This window comes from Lynx rufus, unplaced genomic scaffold, assembly GCF_022079265.1.
Source record: "Lynx rufus isolate CCGP_SWC_20201006 ecotype Redwood Valley unplaced genomic scaffold, mLynRuf1.p SCAF_16, whole genome shotgun sequence".
Classification (NCBI taxonomy): domain Eukaryota; kingdom Metazoa; phylum Chordata; class Mammalia; order Carnivora; family Felidae; genus Lynx; species Lynx rufus.
Window position 1 is genome coordinate 43,799,971 of NW_025814830.1, and position 22,448 is coordinate 43,822,418.

Genomic DNA, 22,448 nt, shown 5'->3' on the forward strand with positions numbered 1-22,448 from the left:
ACTTTAAAACCAGTTATGTAAGTATTAAGTATTGTATAAAAACAGAAAACACTTGAAAAGATATACAAGAAATGGCTAAAGCAACCATCTGTATGGAGTGGAGTTGTGGGAAAAGGTGTTCAGAGTTTAGTTTACAAACATCAGTATTTCAGTTTACTATATGAGGATTTTAATTACTAAAACAGTAAGAGTAAAAGAAAATGTGTTGGCATTAAATGGTGGTGATTGTTGCACAATATTGTGAGTGTATTAAAAATCAGTGAATCTTATACTCTGAAAAGATGAAGGTGTGAATATTTTGTTATGTGAATTTTATCTCAATTTGAAAAATATATGTAAAGAACAAGAGATCTATGTTGTGGGGGAGAAATAAGGGTAATGTGTTAGAGTGGTGGTAGAATTATAAATGCTTTTAGTTTGTTCTGATTTTGTCCAGTACACATGTATTATATTTCAAATGGCGGTGGTGATGGAATAAAAGCATTTAGGAAAGAAAGGTCTTCTTTCTTGACAAAATCTGTGTGCTTTGGAAACAATACCGTGTTCTCATTGTGTTGGCAGCTATGCAAAAGTATACATCCGTCTGTACAATGTTTAACTACCATTAAGTAAAACAAAGAAGCCATGTGCCTTTTGCCATGGGGTGCCAAATAGCAGAACTGATGCAACTCTTTCTTCCTTCTCTGTGCCTTTGGATGTTGTAGACAAGGCTGTGTACTTGCATTTTGCAACAGAGCAGCCCTGAATATCTAGCTCAGGGTGCAGGGCTTCCAGCTTTCGAATTTGAAATTCGCTATGACCTGGCTGGCTTCCTGCCCTTGCCTTGTGCTTCTGCTGCTCCACCCTAAGATGAGGTGGTGAACACTTACTTGCTTCACTGGGGTGGGAAAGGGAATGTGTTAGATAAGTTCTTCAAAGCCCTAAGAGATGAAAGGTCCAGAAGAATAAAAGGTAATTCACCCCCCACTGGAGACTCCAATCACCTAAAAGTAAATGGAGAAGAAAGAACTTATGTAACAACTCTTTGTCTTCCAATAAATAAACAGATAGGATCTGAGCAGATGGAGACCCAGAGGCTTCTTTTAACCCTTAAGTGGATGGTCTTTTTTATAGGCTCACCCGAATGCTGAGGTTTCTGCTGTGCTTGCTTAGCAAGGTTGTTTGTTTAGACTTCACCTGACATCTTATTCTCCCCACAACTTCCTCCAGGTGAATGAAGGAGAATTCACAGTACAGGATAACGTTCCACAGGTTTTAGTTGCCTTGAAGACGCTACTACTATCTTTTAAGGTATTTGTTGAGTGAAACTTAATTTGTTTCAACTGCCCATTTGTTGTGACTGAAGAAGAACCTTGTGAACAAGGAAAGGAGTGCAGGATGCAGGAAGTAAATAAACATGTTGCAGAACAAATTGTGCAACTATTCCTTCAGTGAATAGTGAATTCCTTCACTAATTCCTTCAGTGTTTTGAAAATCTATAAAATGATGTATCTATGTATCTATCTTGTATCCATCTATGTATCTATCCTCTATCTACCTACCTATTAATCTGTCTTGGCGAATGGATAGAAATGGCCAAATCTTTACGTAACACTGCCTACCCCTGGGGAGAGTGTATGGACTCTGGGGGTAGTGAAAATGAAGTGTGTAGATAGCAAGGAGCAAGGAAGGACTCTTCACTTTTTACTTTACACATGTCTGTACTGTTAACATTTTAATAGATTATTTGTATCAAAAGAGATTTAATAAAAATTGCCAACTGTAATCCTAACAAGCCCTCTGACAGTCCTCTCAAATGTCTCACAAAGTGCCCAGAAAGAGTTAACACAGAGAATTCCAGAGGTTTGAAGTGAGGACAAACTCCCGGTATGGTGGGGGGGTAGGGGGTGGGGGGGTGTGGAGGAAGAGTTAGAGGTGAGAAGCAGCAAGTGAGGAAGGGGAGGGAAAGGAGGGCTGGCCACCCAGTTCTCACCCTAGCCAATAGCAGGAAAGTTCCAGGCCCAACGCCCATTTGTGCAAACTATTTCAGGAGTCAAGAATTGCATCTGAGGCCATTGTCACTGTGACCTGTCAAAGAAGGACTAAGAGCTTCCAGGTTTGGCTACTGGGAGGGCAGTTTCTCCTGTAGTTGGAAGGTAAAATCTCAAGCCTCAGCTAATGTGGTGGTAACTGGGATGTGTGCTTTCTTCTTTATGGTGTATTGACTTCTTTTTTCTACAGGACACTAAGGTGCTCGTGGGATAGGGCTTTATTTTTACTAATGACAAAATATTAACACTAAATTTCTAACAGTGTGGAATGGTCCTTCCTGGTTCTTGCAGAGGGCAAGACAGTCTATTGAAGCATTAGGGAGACACTTGGATAGGCTTTGCATGGAAAAGAGGCAACACATATATATGCTTTGTTTCATGATTTTCATGTCAGTTCCCCTCAGTCTCATTGAGAGCAGTTAAACTTTCAATGACATTATGGTTGCATGTAGTCTCACAGTAGATAAGTATTCAGTGCATGGTCTTTGCTAACATTATAAAATGGGTTCTTGCTTTATTTTCCATCTCAGCAAAAAGTCTTAAAACTCCCCTTATTCGCAAAGCATGAAAAATGTGGCCAACAAAGCAGTTTGGAAAGACATCTAACGAAATCACGCTTACGTTTAGGTTCAAATATAGGCCGCCAAGATGCTGCTCTGTTCTTAGTGTCACAAGGACCTCCTTTTCCCCATAGGCTTTACTAGTGATGGACCCATATGTGATTCAGATGAACAGCAACAGCAACCTTCCCTCAGTTCTGGATGTGCACGTCAACCTTGGTGGGAGAAGCTCCGTGCCAGGAAAAATGAAAGGCAGGAAGGCCAGATGGTCCGTGAGGCCCTCAGACATGTCCAACAAAACTTTCAATCCCATCCGGGCCATTGTGGACAGCATGAAGGTGAAGCCTAATCCAAACAAAACCATGATTGCTCTGTCAATTGGTGAGTTGGGGACTCTCAGGTGAGGGGCAGATCTCGTCGCTGTTAGCCCCATCCTCACAACTGCTTGGAGAAGATGGGAGTAGAGAGGGAGTCCGAGCACTGGGCATGGAAGAGTAACCTCTTGGGGGCTCTTTTTTTCTCTTCCATGAAAAGGGGACCCTACTGTGTTTGGAAACCTGCCTACAGACCCTGAAGTCACCCAAGCGATGAAAGATGCTCTAGACTCGGGAAAGTATAATGGCTACGCCCCCTCCATTGGTAAGCTTCTCCTGAGACTCTGTCTGGTGGCGTCCAAATTGTTAGTGCTCTTCTATTAGGAGTAAGTTTCCAGCAGTTCTCTTTGCTTCCCTGATTCATAGATCCTAAGGAGAGGCTAAGATAAAATAGCCATTTGGATTTGGGGACGAGGATCTCGGAATGCTTGAACACAGCCAGCAGGGTTCAGCTCCTTTCCTGGCTTCCTCTGGCCCACTGGCTCTGCCTCTTTTGTTCTGTTCACGTACTTATTTCTCAACCAACATTGCTAATTTTCATATGAAGGCCTTGGATTTTGCAGGTGCCTGTTTACTTAGCCTCTAGGTCCTACATTAATTTACTTATTTGCACTATGTAGATAGCTTCTTGGCTTCATTTCTTTTTCTCTATACATTCAACCCTTATTTTAACTATGGTCAAATATCACCGTGTGGTTGAATGTTCTGATCACATTCAAATGCATTTATAGCTGTTTCAGCTTAAATAAAGAGATAAAAGTGAAGTAGAATACAAAGAATGGGCTGTTCCATTGAAGAAGAGAAGGTTATTTCTGACAGAAAGAAGTTATTCTTATTGAGATGTTTTTACAGTAGGAGTTTCAGGTGTACAGCTGTATAATACAACTGTATACGCTGCAAAGTGATCACCACAAGTCTGGTTACTGCTCCTCACCATACAGTTGGCCCCTTTACCCCTTTTTGCCCATCCCTATTCTTATTTAGGTTTAACTGTCTCCATCTACTAACCATTTCCACATTAAATGTCTGATAAAATAAGTGACCCTTTGACTTTATTTCAGTGTTGCACACACACACCCCCAGTCTCCATATGTACCTAGCAACATATTATTTTCCTTTTTAAAACTTATATTGTTTTATTTGAATATAGTTGACACACAATGTTACATTAGTTTGAAGTGTAGACAGTGATTCAACATCTCTGTACGTTATGTTTGCTCACCCCAAGGATAGCTGCCGTCTGTCACCATACAACACTAGTACAGTACCATTGACTGTATTCCCTATGCTGTGCCTTTTATTCTCATGACCTACTCATTCTATAACTGGAAGCTGTATCTTCCTCTCGCCTTCACCCATTTTGCCCATCTTCCTACCCCCTTCCCTCTGGAAGGCATCAGTTTGTTCTCTGTATTTATAGTTCTGATTCTGCTTTTTTTCTTTGTTCATTTGTTTGCTGGTTTTTTAGATTCCACAATGAGTGAAATCATATGGAATGTGTCTTTCTCAGTCTAACTTATCTCACCTGGCATGATACCCCCTAGATCCATCCATGTTGCTGCAAATGACAAGATATAGTGACATATTTCTAATGTAGAATGCAAATCCAGTTTTGTGCTAAAATAGAATTTTAAAAACACTTCAAAGAGCCTGAGGGACGTAATTCTTAGGTTGATTGTTTGTTTTATAAAGTTTCATAAAACAAAAATCAACAAAAGAAGACCAAAAATTAGATTATAAAACAAGTTTATAACTTTTATACCCAAAGTATTAGGGAACAGATTCAACGTGAAAAACCAAAACCAGTTCTCAACTTCACAAATATTCAAACGATATGAACATTTCATGCCAAAGGAAATATAGGCCATAACATTTATCTAGGAAAATTCTCTTCCTTATTAGTAATTAAGGAAGTGCTGATTTATATAACTTCAAGACATTTATCTCTAACTGTTAAGTGGAACATTATGAAATATTGTATCTTTATAATTGAATGGAGTCTTCTTAAAAGCAGTTTCGCAAACCAATTTGCATGATGCTGTCCCTACGTCAAACTTGTAAGCCAACATTTGGAAATATTGTATAAGAATTGAATTTAAAAGAAAAACTTGTGCAAAACCACTAACAGGTATATGATATAATGTAAAAAACTTAAAAGGCACCCAATGTATTACATGCATTGATTACAAGTCTTCAAAATATATAGTCCTGGAAGGGATTTAGGAAAAATCTAAATATTGTTTTTTATGAAAAATAAAACATAATCATAGTAATCAAGATGGTGCAGAGTATTTTATACTTTGGAAAGTTCTCCTTGTTATTATTTACACATGTGAGATTATTATAAAATTGTAACACATAACTCCTTTATCTATAGTGCCTGAGAGCTAAACTGAACAGTTTGTGCTCTAAGCAGGGGCAGGAGTTAGCCTGAGGTCCTTTTGACTCTAGGGTATAGTGGTCAGTTGCCAGATGCAAACTTTCAGCTTCTTCCTTCCGGCTCTTTCAGGCTACTTATCCAGTCGTGAGGATATTGCTTCTTATTACCACCGGCCCGAGGCACCCCTGGAAGCTAAGGTAGGGCTTAACCAAGGTAACAGCTCTGAAGTAATACTGGGCAAACTATACCATTTTCCTTGTCTCTGTTCCACAAGGAATAACAGTTTCGGGAAACAAAAGGAGTGAAGAATTTCCCTTTAGCAATTTGAGAACTTCTCATAGAGTGAGGCCACTTAATCCCTGAGTATATTTAATGTCATTACAGTATGATGATAATGTTGAATATAATTTATGTGGTGTTCTGTCTTGAGGCTCAAAGGATTCAGAGGTTCCCCTACATTTGATTCTCTGCAAAAGAACTTTAAAAAACAATAGTTCATAACACCAAATAAGTAACATTTTTTATTTTACCAATAAGATCTTTCTTAAATTTCTTTCTTAAATTTGTAGCTTCCATCATTCACTTCCCCACTCAGATGGGGGGGCTCCTGGGTGGCTCATTTGGTTAAGCGTCCAACTTTGGCTCAGGTCGTGATCTCATGGTTCATGAGTTCAAGCCCCTTGTCAGGTTCTGTGCAGACAACTCAGAGCCTGAAGCCTACTTCAGATTCTCTCTCTCTCTCTCTCTCTCTCTCTCTCTCTCTCTCTCTGTCCTCTCCCGTTCACCCTCTGTCTCTATCTCTCAAAAATGAATAAACATTAAAAAAAAAAAAAAAGCTCACTCAGATGGGAAGATTGAGGTACTATGGAATATTCAATTGATGGCAGGGCCACAAGTTTAAATGCCACTCTCCCTCTGTCGTCTACTGTGTGTGTTGATATTTCTTAACATAAGAGGTGCCCTCAGTCTGTATTACAGAGAAGAATCAGGCTTCAAATTTCTGGTCGAAAGTAAACAAATAACCAAGTGAAAAAGTCCAAGGTCATAATGATCTCTCATGGAAGTCTGCTGAGTCATAGCTGACATGTACTTGTTAAAGTGATTTACTTCTTTTAAGTGGTCAATATTTTCAACATTTAGAAATGGACATATATAAGCATTTTCCCCCAATTTTGGCTTAGTACAGTCCTTACTACTTTACTTAGAGCTTGTAAAAGTAAGTTTATTATTGCTCCCCACTCACCTATCTGACAATGTCTCTTCTCCCACTGCTGTTGGAACCCCTAACAAAATGTACCTTTTATTTCTTCACAGGATGTCATTCTGACTAGTGGCTGCAGTCAGGCTATTGAACTTTGTTTAGCTGTGTTGGCCAACCCAGGACAAAACATCCTAGTTCCAAGACCCGGTTTCTCTCTTTATAGGACTTTGGCTGAATCAATGGGAATTGAGGTCAAACTCTACAATTTATTGGTAAACAACTTTTTAATTTTAGACCCCAGTGTTCAATTATGGCTTTGTAAAAATATATGACAATTGTCTTAGCACAGAAAGATTTGGAAGTGGGTGGTGGAGGCCACAAACACATTTTATTATTTAGAATATACTGTTAAGTGAATATTCCCCCTCAAGTTTTCAGAACCATCTTAGTCTCACCCTTTCTTCCTCCCCAGCCAGAAAAGTCTTGGGAAATTGACTTGAAACAACTGGAATCTCTAATTGATGAAAAGACAGCTTGCCTCATTGTTAATAATCCATCAAACCCCTGTGGGTCAGTGTACAGTAAAAGTCATCTCCAGAAAATTCTGGCTGGTAAGTCCATCAGACTTCATTTGACAGGAGAAGATATGGGGATAGGATCCTTGAGCTGTTTTCCTGGAATGAGAAGAGGGTTAGTTCCGAGCTGAGGATGGGGGTGGGGGAGCTCTACTGGGGTCTCCAGTGAATAGTGTGCCCCTGGAGCAGGAGACCTCACCTACAAGAAGGAGAAAAAGGCAGCACTTGCCTCTTCACTATTCCCATATGTGGAAGAGCAGGTTTGAAATATCTGGTTAATTAAATGGTATATTTAGCCTCTGTATCCTGAAGAGTATAAGAATTTATAGTTCTTAAATTGGAAAACAAAACACATAAATATGAAATGCAAAATATAATAAGTCCAGGTGAATATTAATTGCTAAGGCAATTAACATTAAAAAGGATTTCAGCCTGGGGGCCCCTGGATGGCTCAGTTGGTTAAGCATTCAACTCTTGATCTCAGCTCAGGTCTTGATCTCAGAGTCGTGGGTTCAAGCCCCATATTGAGCTCCATACTGGGCATGAAGCCTACTTAACAACAACAACAACAACAACAAAAGTGATTTCAGCCTGTTTTTCTTATTTTTAGTGGCTGCAAGGCAGTGTGTCCCCATCTTAGCTGATGAGATCTATGGAGACATGGTAAGTCTTGGGCAGGATCTATCACTACAATAATCTCAATTCCAAATTACTTCATGGGACCTTTAGAGGTGGCATCAAAAACACCAGAAGTAATTCCTAATCATTTCAGTACAGCATATCAGTATCCCTGCACTCTTAAAAGTACATATAGATTCTACAATCTCTTAGCCAGTTTTCCGAAGTCCATAAAGCTATAAAAATCTGAAGATTTTTGAAATTCCTTTGGTGGAAAAGCCTGGCTTGACTTGATGTAAAGATATTTGTAGATTTTCTATGTATCTCACTTATATATGTATATATATATTTGTCAAGAATGTAAGGAAAGGGAAAGAAATGTTAATATGCTTGATTAGGAGTGCCGTCCCGCACTGCCTTGGGGGTGTTACATAATATATGATCCAGGTAAACTTCTCAAAAATCCAAACAATCCTACATTCTGCAACAAATATGGGCCCAAGAATCTCAGGTAAAGGGTTGTGGACCCCTATTATATTTTTAAATGTCTAATTCCAACAAGCATTCATTCCCCAGAGCAAGCTTTGTTGAGTTGTATATATTCCTGGGCCAGGATCAGTATCCTCATCGTAGGCTTCCTTTAATCCAGACCAGATGTCAGGTTATATGTCTCTGTATAGTCTCCTTTGAAGCCTCCTAGGCTCCCAGTTATGCTTTAGGGTAGGATGAGCCTATAAATCCAAGGCCCTGTTCCTAGTTATACAAGGTAAAGACTGGAAGGCATGGGATTTGGAGGAAAGTAAGCCAGAAGACAACTGCAAGGATCTCTTCTCCTCAGGTGTTTTCGGGTTCCAAATTTGAGCCTCTGGCCACCCTCAGCAGCAACGTCCCCATCCTGTCCTGTGGAGGGCTGGCCAAGCGCTGGCTGGTTCCTGGCTGGAGGTTGGGCTGGATCCTCATCCATGACCGAAGAGACATTTTTGGCAATGAGGTAAGAGCAATGAGGTGACACAGTATGTCTAATTTAGGATATATATGTGTATTTAATTTGCATGCACAGTGGTTGGGTGGTGATTTTTTTGTTGTTTTAGTGTTGTTTTTTCTTCTTTCTTCTTGGCCCTGTAGTTCTGGGTGCCAAAAGATGCTGGGTAAAGATGGTACTTAGTTATTCCTCTCCAAAACTCACTTTTCTTGTACCTGGTTCTATGAAGAAGTTCCATCTGCTTCTAATTTTAGGACCACAAATAAGGAAACAATAGCTATAATGATACCTGATTTTGTTTGCAGGCTTACAATATGCCAGCACTTGATATACATTATTTTACTGTAATCCTCCCAACAACTCTAGGAGGCCATAGTATTATCTCCTTTTTACGGTTGAGAAAACTGAAGCACTGAGACATTGTACAATTTGCTGAGTCACGCAGCATGTGCGTGACAGAGCTGGGCTACAAACCCCAGTGGTCTGATCTAAGAGTGCCAGTAGGCACGCACCATCACTTCTCCAGAGACTACAAACCTGATGGAAAGAATGGCCAGAACCAGAATCCCCAAAACTGTAATGCTTAAGGAAGGCTAAATAATATGTTTGCGGGTTGGGGGGGTTTAGATCCGAGATGGGTTGGTGAAACTGAGTCAGCGGATCCTGGGACCCTGCACCATTGTCCAGGGAGCTCTGAAAAGCATCCTACATCGCACCCCTCAGGACTTCTACCACAACACTCTGAGCTTCTTGAAGGTAAGGGCAGCCCGTAGCCTTTTACTTTGGGAGTGAGGAAATGCCGCCAGTGGAGTTAGGAATAACATATCCTTGTTTCTGGAGCAGTGTGCCATTATGGGGCCTCCAAATCAGGAGATGGCATCAGTGTAACTATCCACCCTTCCATGTCTCTCATTTCTGGCACTTCACTCTGCTCCTGGCCAAAAGTGATGGGATTTTTTTCTCGCCTACTTCCTGTGCCCTTGATGCCAGCAGAGCAAACTTAGGTTCCCTGCCTCCAGTGTGGGCTCTACTTTTAATGACGTGCTTTTCTTTCACTTATATTTTGATTCTTGACATCTTTCTGCCTCCTCTTGTAGTCCAACGTTGATCTTTGCTATGACGCACTAGCTGCCATCCCTGGACTCCGGCCAGTCCGCCCTTCTGGGGCCATGTACCTCATGGTAAGTATGTAGGTGGCAGGCATTTTCTGTAAGGCAAGCAGAAGCTGGTCTGCAGGACTCACAAAGACAACCAGCTAAGCCTCCGGGCCTGTTAGTTTAGGAATCACCTTGTTCTGAATGTCTGTTCAGGTCACTCTGAGATCTTGACCTGAGCCAAAGTCGACACTTGCCCGACTGAGCCACCCAGGTGCCCCTGTTTCCAGAATAACTTGGGGCATTGGCATTTTGTGGACTGGAGACACTAGTATCTTGTAATTGGTGGGATAGTTCCATGCAATGAACAATTGCCCGGCTCACAATGTTAATGTTGCCTTTTTAGAGAAACAGTGACATTCTATTTCCAGCTTTCACTTATCAACATCCAGGAAGGAATGCTTCAATAAACTAAAATATTAATATAAAGACATCCTGTCTTTCCTATGAAAAATTCCATGGGCTCCTAAGTGTTAGAACTCTTAGTTATCAGTAGTAGAATTCCAAGATATTTTTTAGAGCAGTCCCTATGTTAGTTTCTGGCATGGGGAGTTGGCCTGTTTTCCCTCCTGATAAGTTTGCCTCTCCCTGTAATTGGTATAGGTTGGCATTGAGATGGAACATTTCCCAGAATTTGAGAATGATGTGGAGTTCACAGAGCGGTTAGTTGCTGAGCAGTCAGTCCACTGCCTCCCAGCAACGGTGAGTGTTCATGTCTCTCAGGACATTTCCAACAGTTTCTAGAGCCTCGGGTTGAGTTGGTCTTTAGCCTGCCTTTTTTTCCCCTCAACAAAGTGTATTCTCATTTGATAAGATTCAAACTGATGTGTTTCATGACGTCTATTTAAAATTTGTTTCTCCCTCATCATTATCCCATCCATACCGGGAAGAAACGTTGTGGCTGAACATTTTTAAGTGAGGGGAAACAGGCTTGTCCCACAAGTCCCTTTTAAGATGAATTGTTTCTAGACTTAGCACCCCAATGATGGTGTCAACCAAGAAAAGAAGCGGAGCTAAAATAAAACAAAACATTTATTCGGTGTCTCAAAATTGCAATCTGGGGAACACAGATCTGGGCAGTGACCCAAATAGTGTCCTTCCACCCCCCAGAACAAAAGTCAAGTGTTTTTAAAGACAAAAAGGAATGCTTGTATATGCTATTTATAAAGAATTTTGATTGATTGGTGGCAGAAAACTAATCTTGGCTGAATGTAATTGGTTACTAAGGCTATCACTAAACGAAGTCTCACTGTAGCAAGTCTCAAGACTCTGGCCGAGTCCTTGTGAGATTGGTGGCTTGGCCCAGTTCAAAAGTTCATGGTTTCATGGGTGAAGAGGTGCATAAGATCCATCTCCTTAATGGCCTTCTGGGTCCATTTTAAAACCCCTTGACATAAGTGACCCCATTTTATTTCACCTTTCACAGTGGAACTGAGTCAACTGATAGCTCTGAGTAAATGACATCACTACTTCTTGCTGATTAGGACCCTGGCCATCGTAGGGTGGTTTAGTACCAGAGTCAATTGCTATGAGAATAACAGGCTCTTATTTTTGCAGTGCTTTGAGTACCCGAATTTCTTCCGAGTGGTGATCACAGTCCCCACAGTGATGATGCTGGAGGCCTGTAGCCGGATCCAGGAGTTCTGCGAGCTGCACTATCACTGTACTGAAGGGAGCCAGGAGGAGTGTGACAAATAGGCCCAAGTCCGTTCTCTTGAGTATGTGTCCCATCCGGGGAAGGCTGGACTGGGCCTTGCTGTTCCTCAAGGGGAATCAGGTGCCCCTACTGGGAGAGGGGCCTCAAAAGCATGTCAAGCGTTCAGAATCGCTCCTGCTTTCCCCCAGCTATGTCCAAATACACACTCTGAACCCCAGATTGTCCTCTCACTCTGCTCTGCTGGAGTGACTCACTCATTCATTAATCTGCCCCCTCCTATATGACTTCCTCCTTTTTTATTGAGAGTACTTGGTGAACAAAATTTACCAGAAAGCACCAGAGACAAGAAAATTAAAAGCTCGTGATAAGAGAAACAAAAGATTGAGAGAATTTGTGTCCCAACCATTTCCTCATACTATAAATAAGAATACACTCTCTCCAGTCAGGTCTGAGGCCTAATTCTGTTACTGCTTCACTTCAGGTATACCTCGCTTTATGCAATAGAACTACAATGAAAGAAGTTGGGGACACATATATTGGTTAATTATTTTCTAAACACATTAGGAAAGTTTGCTAATTTGAAAGATCCCTTACAGAAACATTTTCGTTGATTTTTTTTTTAAGAACTGTTGATCGTATGGGGTGCCTGTCTGGCTCAGTTGGTAGAGCATGTGACTCTTGATCTTGGGGTCATGAGTTCAAGCCCCACATTGGGTTCAGAGATTATATCAATCAATAAATCAATCAATCAGAATTGTTGATTGTAAAGGTAATCAATGGACTTTCTAAATTTAGATATGTGTGCATCAGGGTTTCTTAAAATGAGGGCACATCTGTATTTAAAAAAAAAAAAGGAGGAATCATCGGACCTTCCAGAAATACTGTGGTGTAAGGGCCAGAAATATTCTCATTTATCATTGTTATGGAATCATTGCTTTTGCTGTAAGGTTGATAATGATTTATTGATATGTATATTATATTATCTTTTCATATGTTTTCTAAGAAACATTTATATTGACAAGATCCTTTATTTTGCCAAGGGCATAAATTATTGTTTTTCTTCTTTTTTACAAAAATAAATTTTGCTAAGTATGCTCTTCTGCGGTTTTTCTCCTCTGTGGGGAATTCCTATCCTATTCATTGCTATTCATTCCTATTCATTGCTCAGTCTGATTGATGCATTACCCACTAGACTTCATTTATTTCCCTGTCCATGTACTGACATTTGGAGTTACTTAAGAAACACTATTCCTAAAATATTTTATTTGGGAGCTCATTTCTGGGTTCCTACTTATAAATAAGACAAACTAAGAAGCAACATTATAAACCTCTGGCCTTTGACTTTACACTTTCAACTTTTTGGAACTCCAACCTCTGGTCCCAAATTCCTATGCTCTACATCCGCTAACCACTCACTGGTGAATGAAACTGAATGGGTTCAGGTGACCCAGGGAATGAGAGGTGTCAGACATCTTTCATTATCCTCCTTTTGTCTGCAAATCCTTTTAGGCACAGTAGACTAATTTTTTTTCTCAAAACTTCCCTTACAGAAGGGAGCATGAAGTTATCTTGCAAGGTTGGGGGCAGGAGTATACCATAACCAGTCTACAGATTACTAAGAGAAATTTTCCTTATCCGGAAGAGGAACTTCAGGTCTCAACCCTGCCAATCACACTGACTTAATTTCCTTTACAAAAATAAACATCCAATGCCCACATTTAGTGAGTTCACGCTAAAATTTACCTTTTAATTTTCTTTGGCAAATCCAAAAGGAACATACAACAATAGAGATAATAAAGATTTGTTTCCTGTAGGCCACCACTGCCAATAATTTTCTGAAAGCGTCCGGTTCCTCTTTTCCTATACCACCTTTGCCCCATCCCCTGAAGATCTGTCCAGAAATATTCAGGAAAACTTGGTGGTTTACACAAGATGTTTTATCTTAACACGTACATATAATTCTATCCAGCTTTACTGAATTCTACTCAGATTTCTTAAACTTGCCAGTTTCTTTCGTGTCTACATTTTGTTAGAGGAGTCAAGGACATACTCAAGCATTAAAAAAAAAACCGCAGACTGGACACATTTCAAAAGATACAAAGACAAAAACATTCCTGTAAACGTGTGTGTGTGTGTGTGTGTGTGTGTGTGTGAAGGTTTCCTTTTTTTCTTTCCTCTCTTCAAAGTAACTATTTTTTTAATTTTTAAAGTTTACTTATTTATTTTGAGAGAGCAAGCGAGCAAGGGAGGGGAAGAGAGAGGGAGAGAGAGAATCTCAAGCAGGCTCCGCACTGCCTGCACCGCACACAGCCTAACGTGAGGTTGTAACTCAAGAACAGTGAGATCATGACCTGAGCTGTGCTCATCAGCCGCTTAACTGCGCCACCCAGGCGCCCCATAAAGTAACCATTACGCAGCTTTATAATTCAGCTTCCTATGGAAGACAAAGAAAGGATGATATTTCTGAGGTGTCCATTACCTCCAGGGTGTTTCTAAATAAAAAGAACCCCTGTGCCTGGTTGCTTCCAAACAAGATTAAAATTCTCCCCCCCCCCCCCCCCCCCCGCCCCAGACAGCTTCCAGATGCTTCGCGATGGCAGTGGCAGGAGAATGCGTTAGAAAGTCTGTGATTTCACCTTTCTTTCTAGGCCAGAGCACCGCCTATAGGGTAACTGGCCAGTACCACAGACCAGGAGTCATTCCACGTCCCACCCCAGTCCCTAGTTGCCAACAACTCCCAGACAGCTGGATAGGAACGGAGTGGGGAGGAGAAACACCTGGCTGCGTAGGCGCTGTTGCGAGCGCGAGCGCCGCGCTGCTCCACGCGCATGCGCCGTCGGGGGGCGGAGCGAGGCACGAAGGGCCGCTCAGGGCGCAGGCCCAGATCCCTGAGAGGTCGGCAAGGGTGGATCCCTTCCTCAGATGCCGGTTTTATTCCCAACGTCGGGCCTCGGTTTTGTTTCCTCCTTTCGCGTCTTTCCCGGACCCGCGCCCTGTGGAGAGATTCTCTTCCCCCTTTACCCCCTGTCCGGGCCGCATCTGGCAGGAGGCTTCTCGGAAGCTGACACATCATCCCTAGGTATTGTAAATACCTGTTAAATAAGTGAACTGTACATTTATTTCTTTTCCCAGCTCTGGGCCAATCCCAGCCAGTCCGATGAGTTGTGAAACAGAAGCAGAAATTCCCAGTAGCTGTTGTCAACTGACAACAAAAGTGTGGTCCCTGGAACTTTTCTCCAAAGAATTGTGTCCTTCAGAGTCCCTGGTACCTGGCACATATGTTTGGATCCCTACTCAGCCGGATAAATGAATCCACCGCTATGTTCCGCACACTCCGCACATTACTACAGTAGGGGCTGTATTTTATGTTACGTAATGTTATATTATTATTATTTTGAGGAGGGGCTGTATTTTAAGTACCCTAAAAGTCGAATTATTGAATCCATTGGAGAACTGAGTTCCCAGTACATCTAATTCATACTCTCATTTGTTTTAAACAGTTTGGGTATGTTGACCAACAAGTTTCATAGGGGGTCCTAGAATCTACAAATCTGGATGCTCTTTGTGGGTCAAATTGTTAAACAGCATCTTCCAAAGAGGCAGTCACTTTCTGACGTTACAATTGAGGTATATTATGTAGGATGCGATGCCACTTCTGCAAAGGAAACAAGGAGAAGAACTAGCAAGTGTTAATTTTTGTCAGCGTTTCAGGCATGGAAAAGAATTCTTGCTCTTTGAGACATTGACCCATTTGGTAATTGAAATGCAAAGTACATTATGTAATTCAAAGTACATTATGCCTTATTTATTTATTTATTTATTTATCCATCTAAGAGAGAGTGGGAGCAAAGGAGGGGGGCAGAAGGAGAGAGAGAGAATCTCAGGCAGACTCCTCTCTGAGTGAGGAGCCCAATGCAGGGCTCAGTCTCACAATTGTGAGATCATAACCTGAGGCTAAATCAAGAGTCAGACGCTCAAGTGACTGAGCCACTCAGGCGCCCCACTTTATGCCCCATTTGAGAAATAAAGCCACAGGAGTTTTTGCTTTGGCAGCATGTATACTAAAATTGGAACAATACAGAGAAGATGAGCCTGAACTTAGCAGTCCAAATTCAACAGCACATTAAAAGGATTATACACCATGACCAAGTAGGATTTATTCCTGGAACTCAAGAATGGTTCAACATATGAGAACCAATCAGTGTAATACACAACCAAAACAAAATAAACCATGAGGGGTGCCTGAGTGGCTCAGTCACTTGAGTGTCAGACTCTTGATTTTGGCTCATGTCATGATCCCAGGGTCGTGGGATGGAGCCCTGTGTCAGGATCCATGTTGAGCATGGAGCCTGCTTAAGATTCTCTCTGCCTCTCTTCCTGGCTCATGCACACTGTCTCTCTAAAAAAAAAAAAAAAAAAAAAGGGGGGGGGCGCCTGGGTGGCTCAGTCGGTTAAGCGTCCGACTTCAGCTCAGGTCACGATCTGGCGGTCCGTGAGTTCGAGCCCCGCGTCGGGCTCTGGGCTGATGGCTCGGAGCCTGGAGCCTGTTTCAGATTCTGTGTCTCCCTCTCTCTCTGCCCCTCCCCCGTTCATGCTCTGTCTCTCTCTGTCTCAAAAATAAATAAAAAACGTTAAAAAAATAAAAAAAAAATAGGTCACCTGGGTGGCTCGGTCAGTTAAATGTCTGACTTCAGCTCAGGCCATGATCTAGCAGTTTGTGAGTTCAAGATCCATGTCGGGCTCTGTGTTGACAGATCAGAACCTGGACCCTGCTTCAGATTCTGTGTCTCCCTCTTTCTCTGTCCCTCCCCCATTCATGCTCTGTCTCTCTCTCTCGAAAAAAAAATTAAAATTAAATTAAAAATTTAATAAAGGGCAAAACAACACAATTGTTTCTATTGATGCAGACAAAGCATTTGACAAGATTCTATACTCTTTCATGACAAAAACACTCAAGCTAGAAATAGAAGGAAATGATATCAAACTAATGAAGGCCATCTATGAAAAGCCCATAGCTAACATCATACTCAATGGTAAAAGGCTGAAAGCTTTTCCAAGGATGCCTACTCTCACCAATTCTATTTACATCACATTGGAAGTCCTAGCGAAAGCAAATAGGCAAGAAAAAGAAATAAAAGGCATCTAAATTAGGAAGGAAGCAGTAAAATTATCTCTGTTATTACATGACATGATCTTATATGTAGAAAACCCTAAATATTCCATAAGAAAACTACTAAAACATATCAACTATACTTCAAAAAAATAAATATGAAAAAAGCAAAATCACACCAAAAAATACCTATACCTACTAGAACCAACAACTGAATTCAGCAAAGTTGCATAGCAAATCAACCCACAAAAAGCAGTTGTGTTTCTATACACTAACAACAATCTAAAAAGGACATTAAGAAACTAATTTCGGGGTGCCTGGGTGGCTCAGTCGGTTAAGCGTCCGACTTCGGCTCAGGTCATGATCTCGCGGTCTGTGGGTTCGAGCCCCGCGTCAGGCTCTGTGCTGACAGCTCGGAGCCTGGAGCCTGTTTCAGATTCTGTGTCTCTCTCTCTCTGACCCTCCCCTGTTCATGCTCTGTCTCTCCCTGTCTCAAAAATAAATAAAACATTAAAAAAAATTAAAAAAAAAGAAACTAATTTCATTTACAATAGTATCAAAAAGAATAAAATACTTGGGAATAAACCTAACCAAGGAGATGAAAGGTGAAAAGATGCTCACCAATCATCAGAGAAATTCAAAACAAAGCAACAGTGAGATATCACCTCATGCCCATTAGGATGATTACTATGGAAGGAAGGAAGGAAGAAAGGAAGGAAGGAGGAAAAAAGGAAGGAAGAAAGAGAAGCGAAGGGAGGAAAGAAAGAAAAAAGAGAAGTGTTGAAAGGTTTGAAGAAATTGGAACTGTTGTTCACTGTTGGTGAGAATTTAAGATGGTACAGCCACCATGGAAAATATTAAAGCAGTTCCTCAGAAAACTAAAAATTGAACTACCATATGATCCAGCAGTACTACTTCTAGGTATATATCCCAAAGAATTGAAAGCAGGGTCTGCAAATGTATGTTCATAGCAGCATTATTCACAAGAGTCGAGCGGTGGAAGCAATCCAAATGTTCACTGATGGGTGAATGGCTAAACAAAGTGTGGTGTATACATACAGTGGAATACTATTCAGCCTCAAAAAAGGAAATGCTATAACATGGATCAACCTTGAGAATATTATGTTAAGTGAAATAAGCTAGTAACAAAATGACAAAAATGTATCATGATGCCAAATATAGGAGGTATCTAACGTAGTCACTTTCATAGAAACAGAGAGTAGAATGGTGGTTACCAGGCATGGGTGTGGGGGGGAAGAAGGTTTATTGTTTAGTGGGTATAGAGTTTCATATTTGCAAAATGAAAAAGTTCTGGTCATTTGTTTTACAACAATGTGAATAAAGTGAACATTTGTGAACTGTACACTTACACTTAGAAATGGTTAAAATGGGGGACGCCTGGGTGGCTCAGTAGGTTAAGCATCTGACTCTCGGTTTCAGCTCAGGTCATGATCTCACGGTTTATGAGTTGGACCCCTGCAGCAGGCTCTGTGCTGACAGTGTGGAGCCTGCTTGGCATTCTCTCTCTCTCCCTCTCTGCCCTTCCCTGCTCGAATGCTCTCTCTCCTTCTCTCTCTCTCTCAAAATTAAAAAAAAAAAAAAATGTCCATAGCAGCATTATTCATAATAGCCAAAAGATGGCAACAACCCAAATATCCATCAGATGATGAATGGACAAATAAAGTGTGATGTATCTATCCATACTATGGAATATTACCTGGCAGTAAAAAGGAATGAAGTACTGATGCATGCAACACTGTGGATGAACCTTGAAAATGCTGTGCTAAGTGAAAGAATCCAGTGAAAAAGACCATATTTTGTGTGATTCCATATATATCAAATGTACTGGATAGCCAAACTCATAGAGACAAAATAAATTAGTGTTGCGTGGAGTTGAGGGTGAGGGTGTAATATGGGGGGTGGAAGGTAGAAAGTGCATACTTACAGGTACAGGGTTTTTTGGGTGAGGGGATAAAAATGTTCTCAAATTGATTGTGTTAATGGTTGCATAACTTTGAATACAGTAAAAACCATTAAATTTTACACTTAAATGGGTGAAGTTTACAGTATGTGAATTGTATTTCCACACACTGTTTTCCTTTTTTAAAGGTACAAAGAAATCAGATTTCAGGAAGATCAATTCAAATATTTGTTTGGCATTTAAAGGAATTTTAAGAAAGGTAAGAAGCCCACGAAATTACCACCTTCATTTATCTGTTCATGATGAGAAATAGTAACTTTTGCTCATGTTAACCATATCCACAAAGATTGTGACATTATTTTAGACATTAGCATTCTAAAAGGTATAGCACCATTTTTTATTAGGGAGTCCACACTAGGTATTACTTAGTTTTAAAATTTTTCTTGTTGTTGTGGAGGGACACCTGGGTGACTCAGTTGGTTAAGTGTCTCACTCTTGATCTCAGTTCAGGGCATGATCTCTCCATTTGTGACATCAAGCTGTGCGTCCGGCTCTGCTCTGGCAGTGCAGAGCCTGCTTGGGATTCTCTCTCTCTCTCTCTCTCTCTCTCTCTCAATAAAGAAATAAACATTAAAAAAATTGAAAGTAAACATTTTGTTAGGAACTGGAACTAGATTGGAGTGACTTCTTCATTGTTGTTTCATCTCAGGATACAAAGTGTTTTTTCTTGACTCTGGTATTTTATTATAGAAACAGGGCAAAACATCAGTTGCGCTTCCACACTGGGAAGAATAAGAAATTTCTAGTGTGGGAATGCAAGCTGGTGCAGCCACTCTGGAAAACAGTGTGGAGGTTCCTCAAAAAACTAAAAATAGAAGTACCCTCCGACCCAGCAATTGCACTACTAGGAATTTGTCCAAGGGTACAGGTATGCTGTTTTGAAGGGACACAGGTACCCCAATGTTTATAGCAGCACTATCAACAATAGCCAAAGTATGGAAAGAGCCCAAATGTCCATCGATGGATGAATGGATAGAGAAGATGTGGTATATATATATACAATGGAGTTTAACTTGGCAATCAAAAAGAATGAAATGTTGCCATTTGCAACGACGTGGATGGAACTGGAGGGTATTATGGTAAGTGAAATTGGTCAGTCAGAGAAAGACAAAAATCATATGAATTCACTCATATGAGGACTTTAAGAGACAAAACAGATGAACATAAGGGAAGGGAAGCAAAATAATATAAAAACAGGGAGAGACAAAACATAAGAAACTCTTAAATATGGAGAACAAACAGAGGGTTACTGGGGGGGTTGTGGGAGGGGGGATGGGCTAAATGGGTAAGGGGAATTAAGGAATCTACTCCTGAAATCTTTGTATATGCTAGCTAACATGGATGTAAATTAAAAAAAAAATTAAATAAAAATAAATAAAATAAAAATAAAAATAAATACCTACATACATAAAAAGGTAAATTGGTGCCATTGGTACATGGTCTCCAGCCTCACAGGCCCTCAGCATTGTTTCAGCAATCCTTTTATGAATACTGGACCAGTGTCTTTCTAGAAGCCTTGAACTGAAGATGGCAGAGATGTCTATTAAAAGGAGCTTGATGGGGTGCCCGGGTAGCTAAAGTCGGCTAAGCGTCCGACTTCAGCTCAGGTCATGATATCATAGTCTGTGCGTTCTAACCCCACATTGTGCTCTGTGCTGACAGCTCAGAGCCTGGGGCCTGCTTTGGGTTCTGAATCTCTCTCTCTCTCTCTCTCTCTCTCTCTCTCTCTCTCTCTCTGCCCCTCCCCTGCTCGCACTCTGTCTCTCTCTCTGTGTCTTAAAAATAAATAAACATTAGGGGCGCCTGGGTGGCTCAGTCGGTTAAGCAGCCGACTTCGGCTCAGGTCATGATCTCACAATCTGTGAGTTCGAGCCCCGCGTCGGGCTCTGTGCTGACAGCTCAGAGCCTGGAGCCTGTTTCAGATTCTGTGTCTCCCTCTCTCTGACCCTCCCCCATTCATGCTCTGTCTCTCTCTCAAAAATAAATAAACATTAAAAAAACAAAAGATCAAAAAAAAAAAAAAAAAAGGAACCATCCAATCCCAGGGGTTCTCATCTGCTAACTCCTCCGTTTCTGAGGCCATCTTATCCATATTTCAGTAACCATAAGTTGATGATTGATTCCCTGATGTACATCCCTAGTCTAGACTTCTGAACTTCTGACTTGCACATCCAGCTCCCTCCTACCATCCACTTGGAGGTGTAAAAAGTACCACCAATTCTTCATATCACTCATATCTTCCAAATCTGGCCTTTGTTCACTGTTCCGTCTCTCAGGAAATGGCATCTCCAGCTGCCCAAGCTAGAAACCGAAGAGTCATCTTCAACACCTCCTTCACTTGCATTTGCCCATTTACTCCCAGTACCCCTTAGATCTGACCACTTCCATCCCTATAGACTGCTCACTCTAATCCAAATTATCACTGGCTACTACAGTCTCTTAATGACATCTATTCTGCCCAGCCGTCCTCTCAACATTGCAATTAAAGTGTTTCTTTTGTTTGTTTGTTTGTTTTTAAATTTGAAGTCAGATTTTGTCACCTGCCTAAATAGTAACTTTCCATTGCTTTCAAAATTCAACAAAATTAGAAACTTTTAATAAAAAAGAATCTTTCAAAATGGACAATGGACAATAATTTGAAAAAATACTAAATGTAGTGAATGTGACCAAAAAAGGCGGGGGGGCTTGCATAGCCTTCAGGGTCCTGCATTGTCTGACTCTGTCTGCTTTCCTCCATTTTCACCTTACACTAGGCACCTGCTAGCTTTGGGGGCTTTCCTGCTGCAAAGTCCTTCTCCCTCTTGCCATAGGCCTTTTGTTCACACTCTTCCCTCTGTCTGTATCATTAACCTCTATTCATTTTTCAAAGTACAACTCATAGAAGTCTTCTGTTGACCCTCAGCTTTGGTCAGCTTTCTTTTCCTCATTGTTCTTACCTCCTTTTGTTATTATATATTCCCTTGAGTGGTTTCAACATTTGATTAACCTTCGTCTCCTTCATTAGGCTGTAAGCAACCTGAGTCTAGGGACTACCTGTTTTTGCTTATCACTTCAGACAGCAATTAAATTCTGAATGAATGAGTTACTGCCGGTGCTGTGACAAGAGTGAATGGTGCCTCTTTACTACCTTTAGGTATGACCATCCCCTTGGAGTTACTGTAGATCACAGTCCTGTCTCTTAATCTTTGGGGGATGCTGCAGAGGAAGAAGCACCCACCAGCCAAGAGCTTATGCTCTGGAGGCAGGGTGATCTGGGCCTGTCTGGTCTCTGCCATTTGCCAGCTGTGGATTCTTGGGCAAGTCCCTTTGTTTCCCTGAACCTTAGTTCCCAGTCTGTAAAAGAGGGTTACCCCTTACTTCAGGGCGCCTGGGTGGCGCAGTCGGTTAAGCGTCCGACTTCAGCCAGGTCACGATCTCGCGGTCCGTGAGTTCGAGCCCCGCGTCAGGCTCTGGTCTGATGGCTCGGAGCCTGGAGCCTGTTTCCGATTCTGTGTCTCCCTCTCTCTCTGCCCCTCCCCCGTTCATGCTCTGTCTCTCTCTGTCCCAAAAATAAATAAAAACGTTGAAAAAAAATTAAAAAAAAAAAAAGAGGGTTACCCCTTACTTCATAAGGTTGGTTGGTTTTTTGTTGTTTTTGTTTTTGTTTGTTTGTTTGTTTGTTTTGGTTTTGGTCTGGTTTTTTTGGTCACACTCACTACATTAATATTTTTTTCAAAAATATTATCTAATACATTGTCCATTTTGAAAATGTCTTTTTTTTCCATCTTGAAAGTATCTAATATTCCCCATCGTGGCTTTTTTCAGCATTTCTTTTTTTGAATGTAGG

The 22,448-nt window shown here is 41.1% G+C and overlaps 1 protein-coding gene across 1 annotated transcript in view; it reads left to right on the plus strand.

The window, feature by feature from the left end:
- The window catches only part of TAT (tyrosine aminotransferase), a 43,143-nt gene extending 31,571 nt beyond the window's left edge, over positions 1-11,572 (plus strand). The window contains exons 2-12 of the mRNA XM_047079345.1: positions 2,725-2,971; positions 3,125-3,229; positions 5,474-5,541; positions 6,659-6,817; positions 7,018-7,156; positions 7,731-7,783; positions 8,577-8,729; positions 9,348-9,476; positions 9,818-9,901; positions 10,478-10,576; positions 11,432-11,572. Of these exons, the coding sequence (XP_046935301.1) occupies positions 2,725-2,971; positions 3,125-3,229; positions 5,474-5,541; positions 6,659-6,817; positions 7,018-7,156; positions 7,731-7,783; positions 8,577-8,729; positions 9,348-9,476; positions 9,818-9,901; positions 10,478-10,576; positions 11,432-11,572 (1,377 nt within the window). The remainder of the gene's footprint in view (positions 1-2,724; positions 2,972-3,124; positions 3,230-5,473; positions 5,542-6,658; positions 6,818-7,017; positions 7,157-7,730; positions 7,784-8,576; positions 8,730-9,347; positions 9,477-9,817; positions 9,902-10,477; positions 10,577-11,431) is intronic.
- The last annotated feature ends 10,876 nt before the right edge of the window (positions 11,573-22,448 follow it).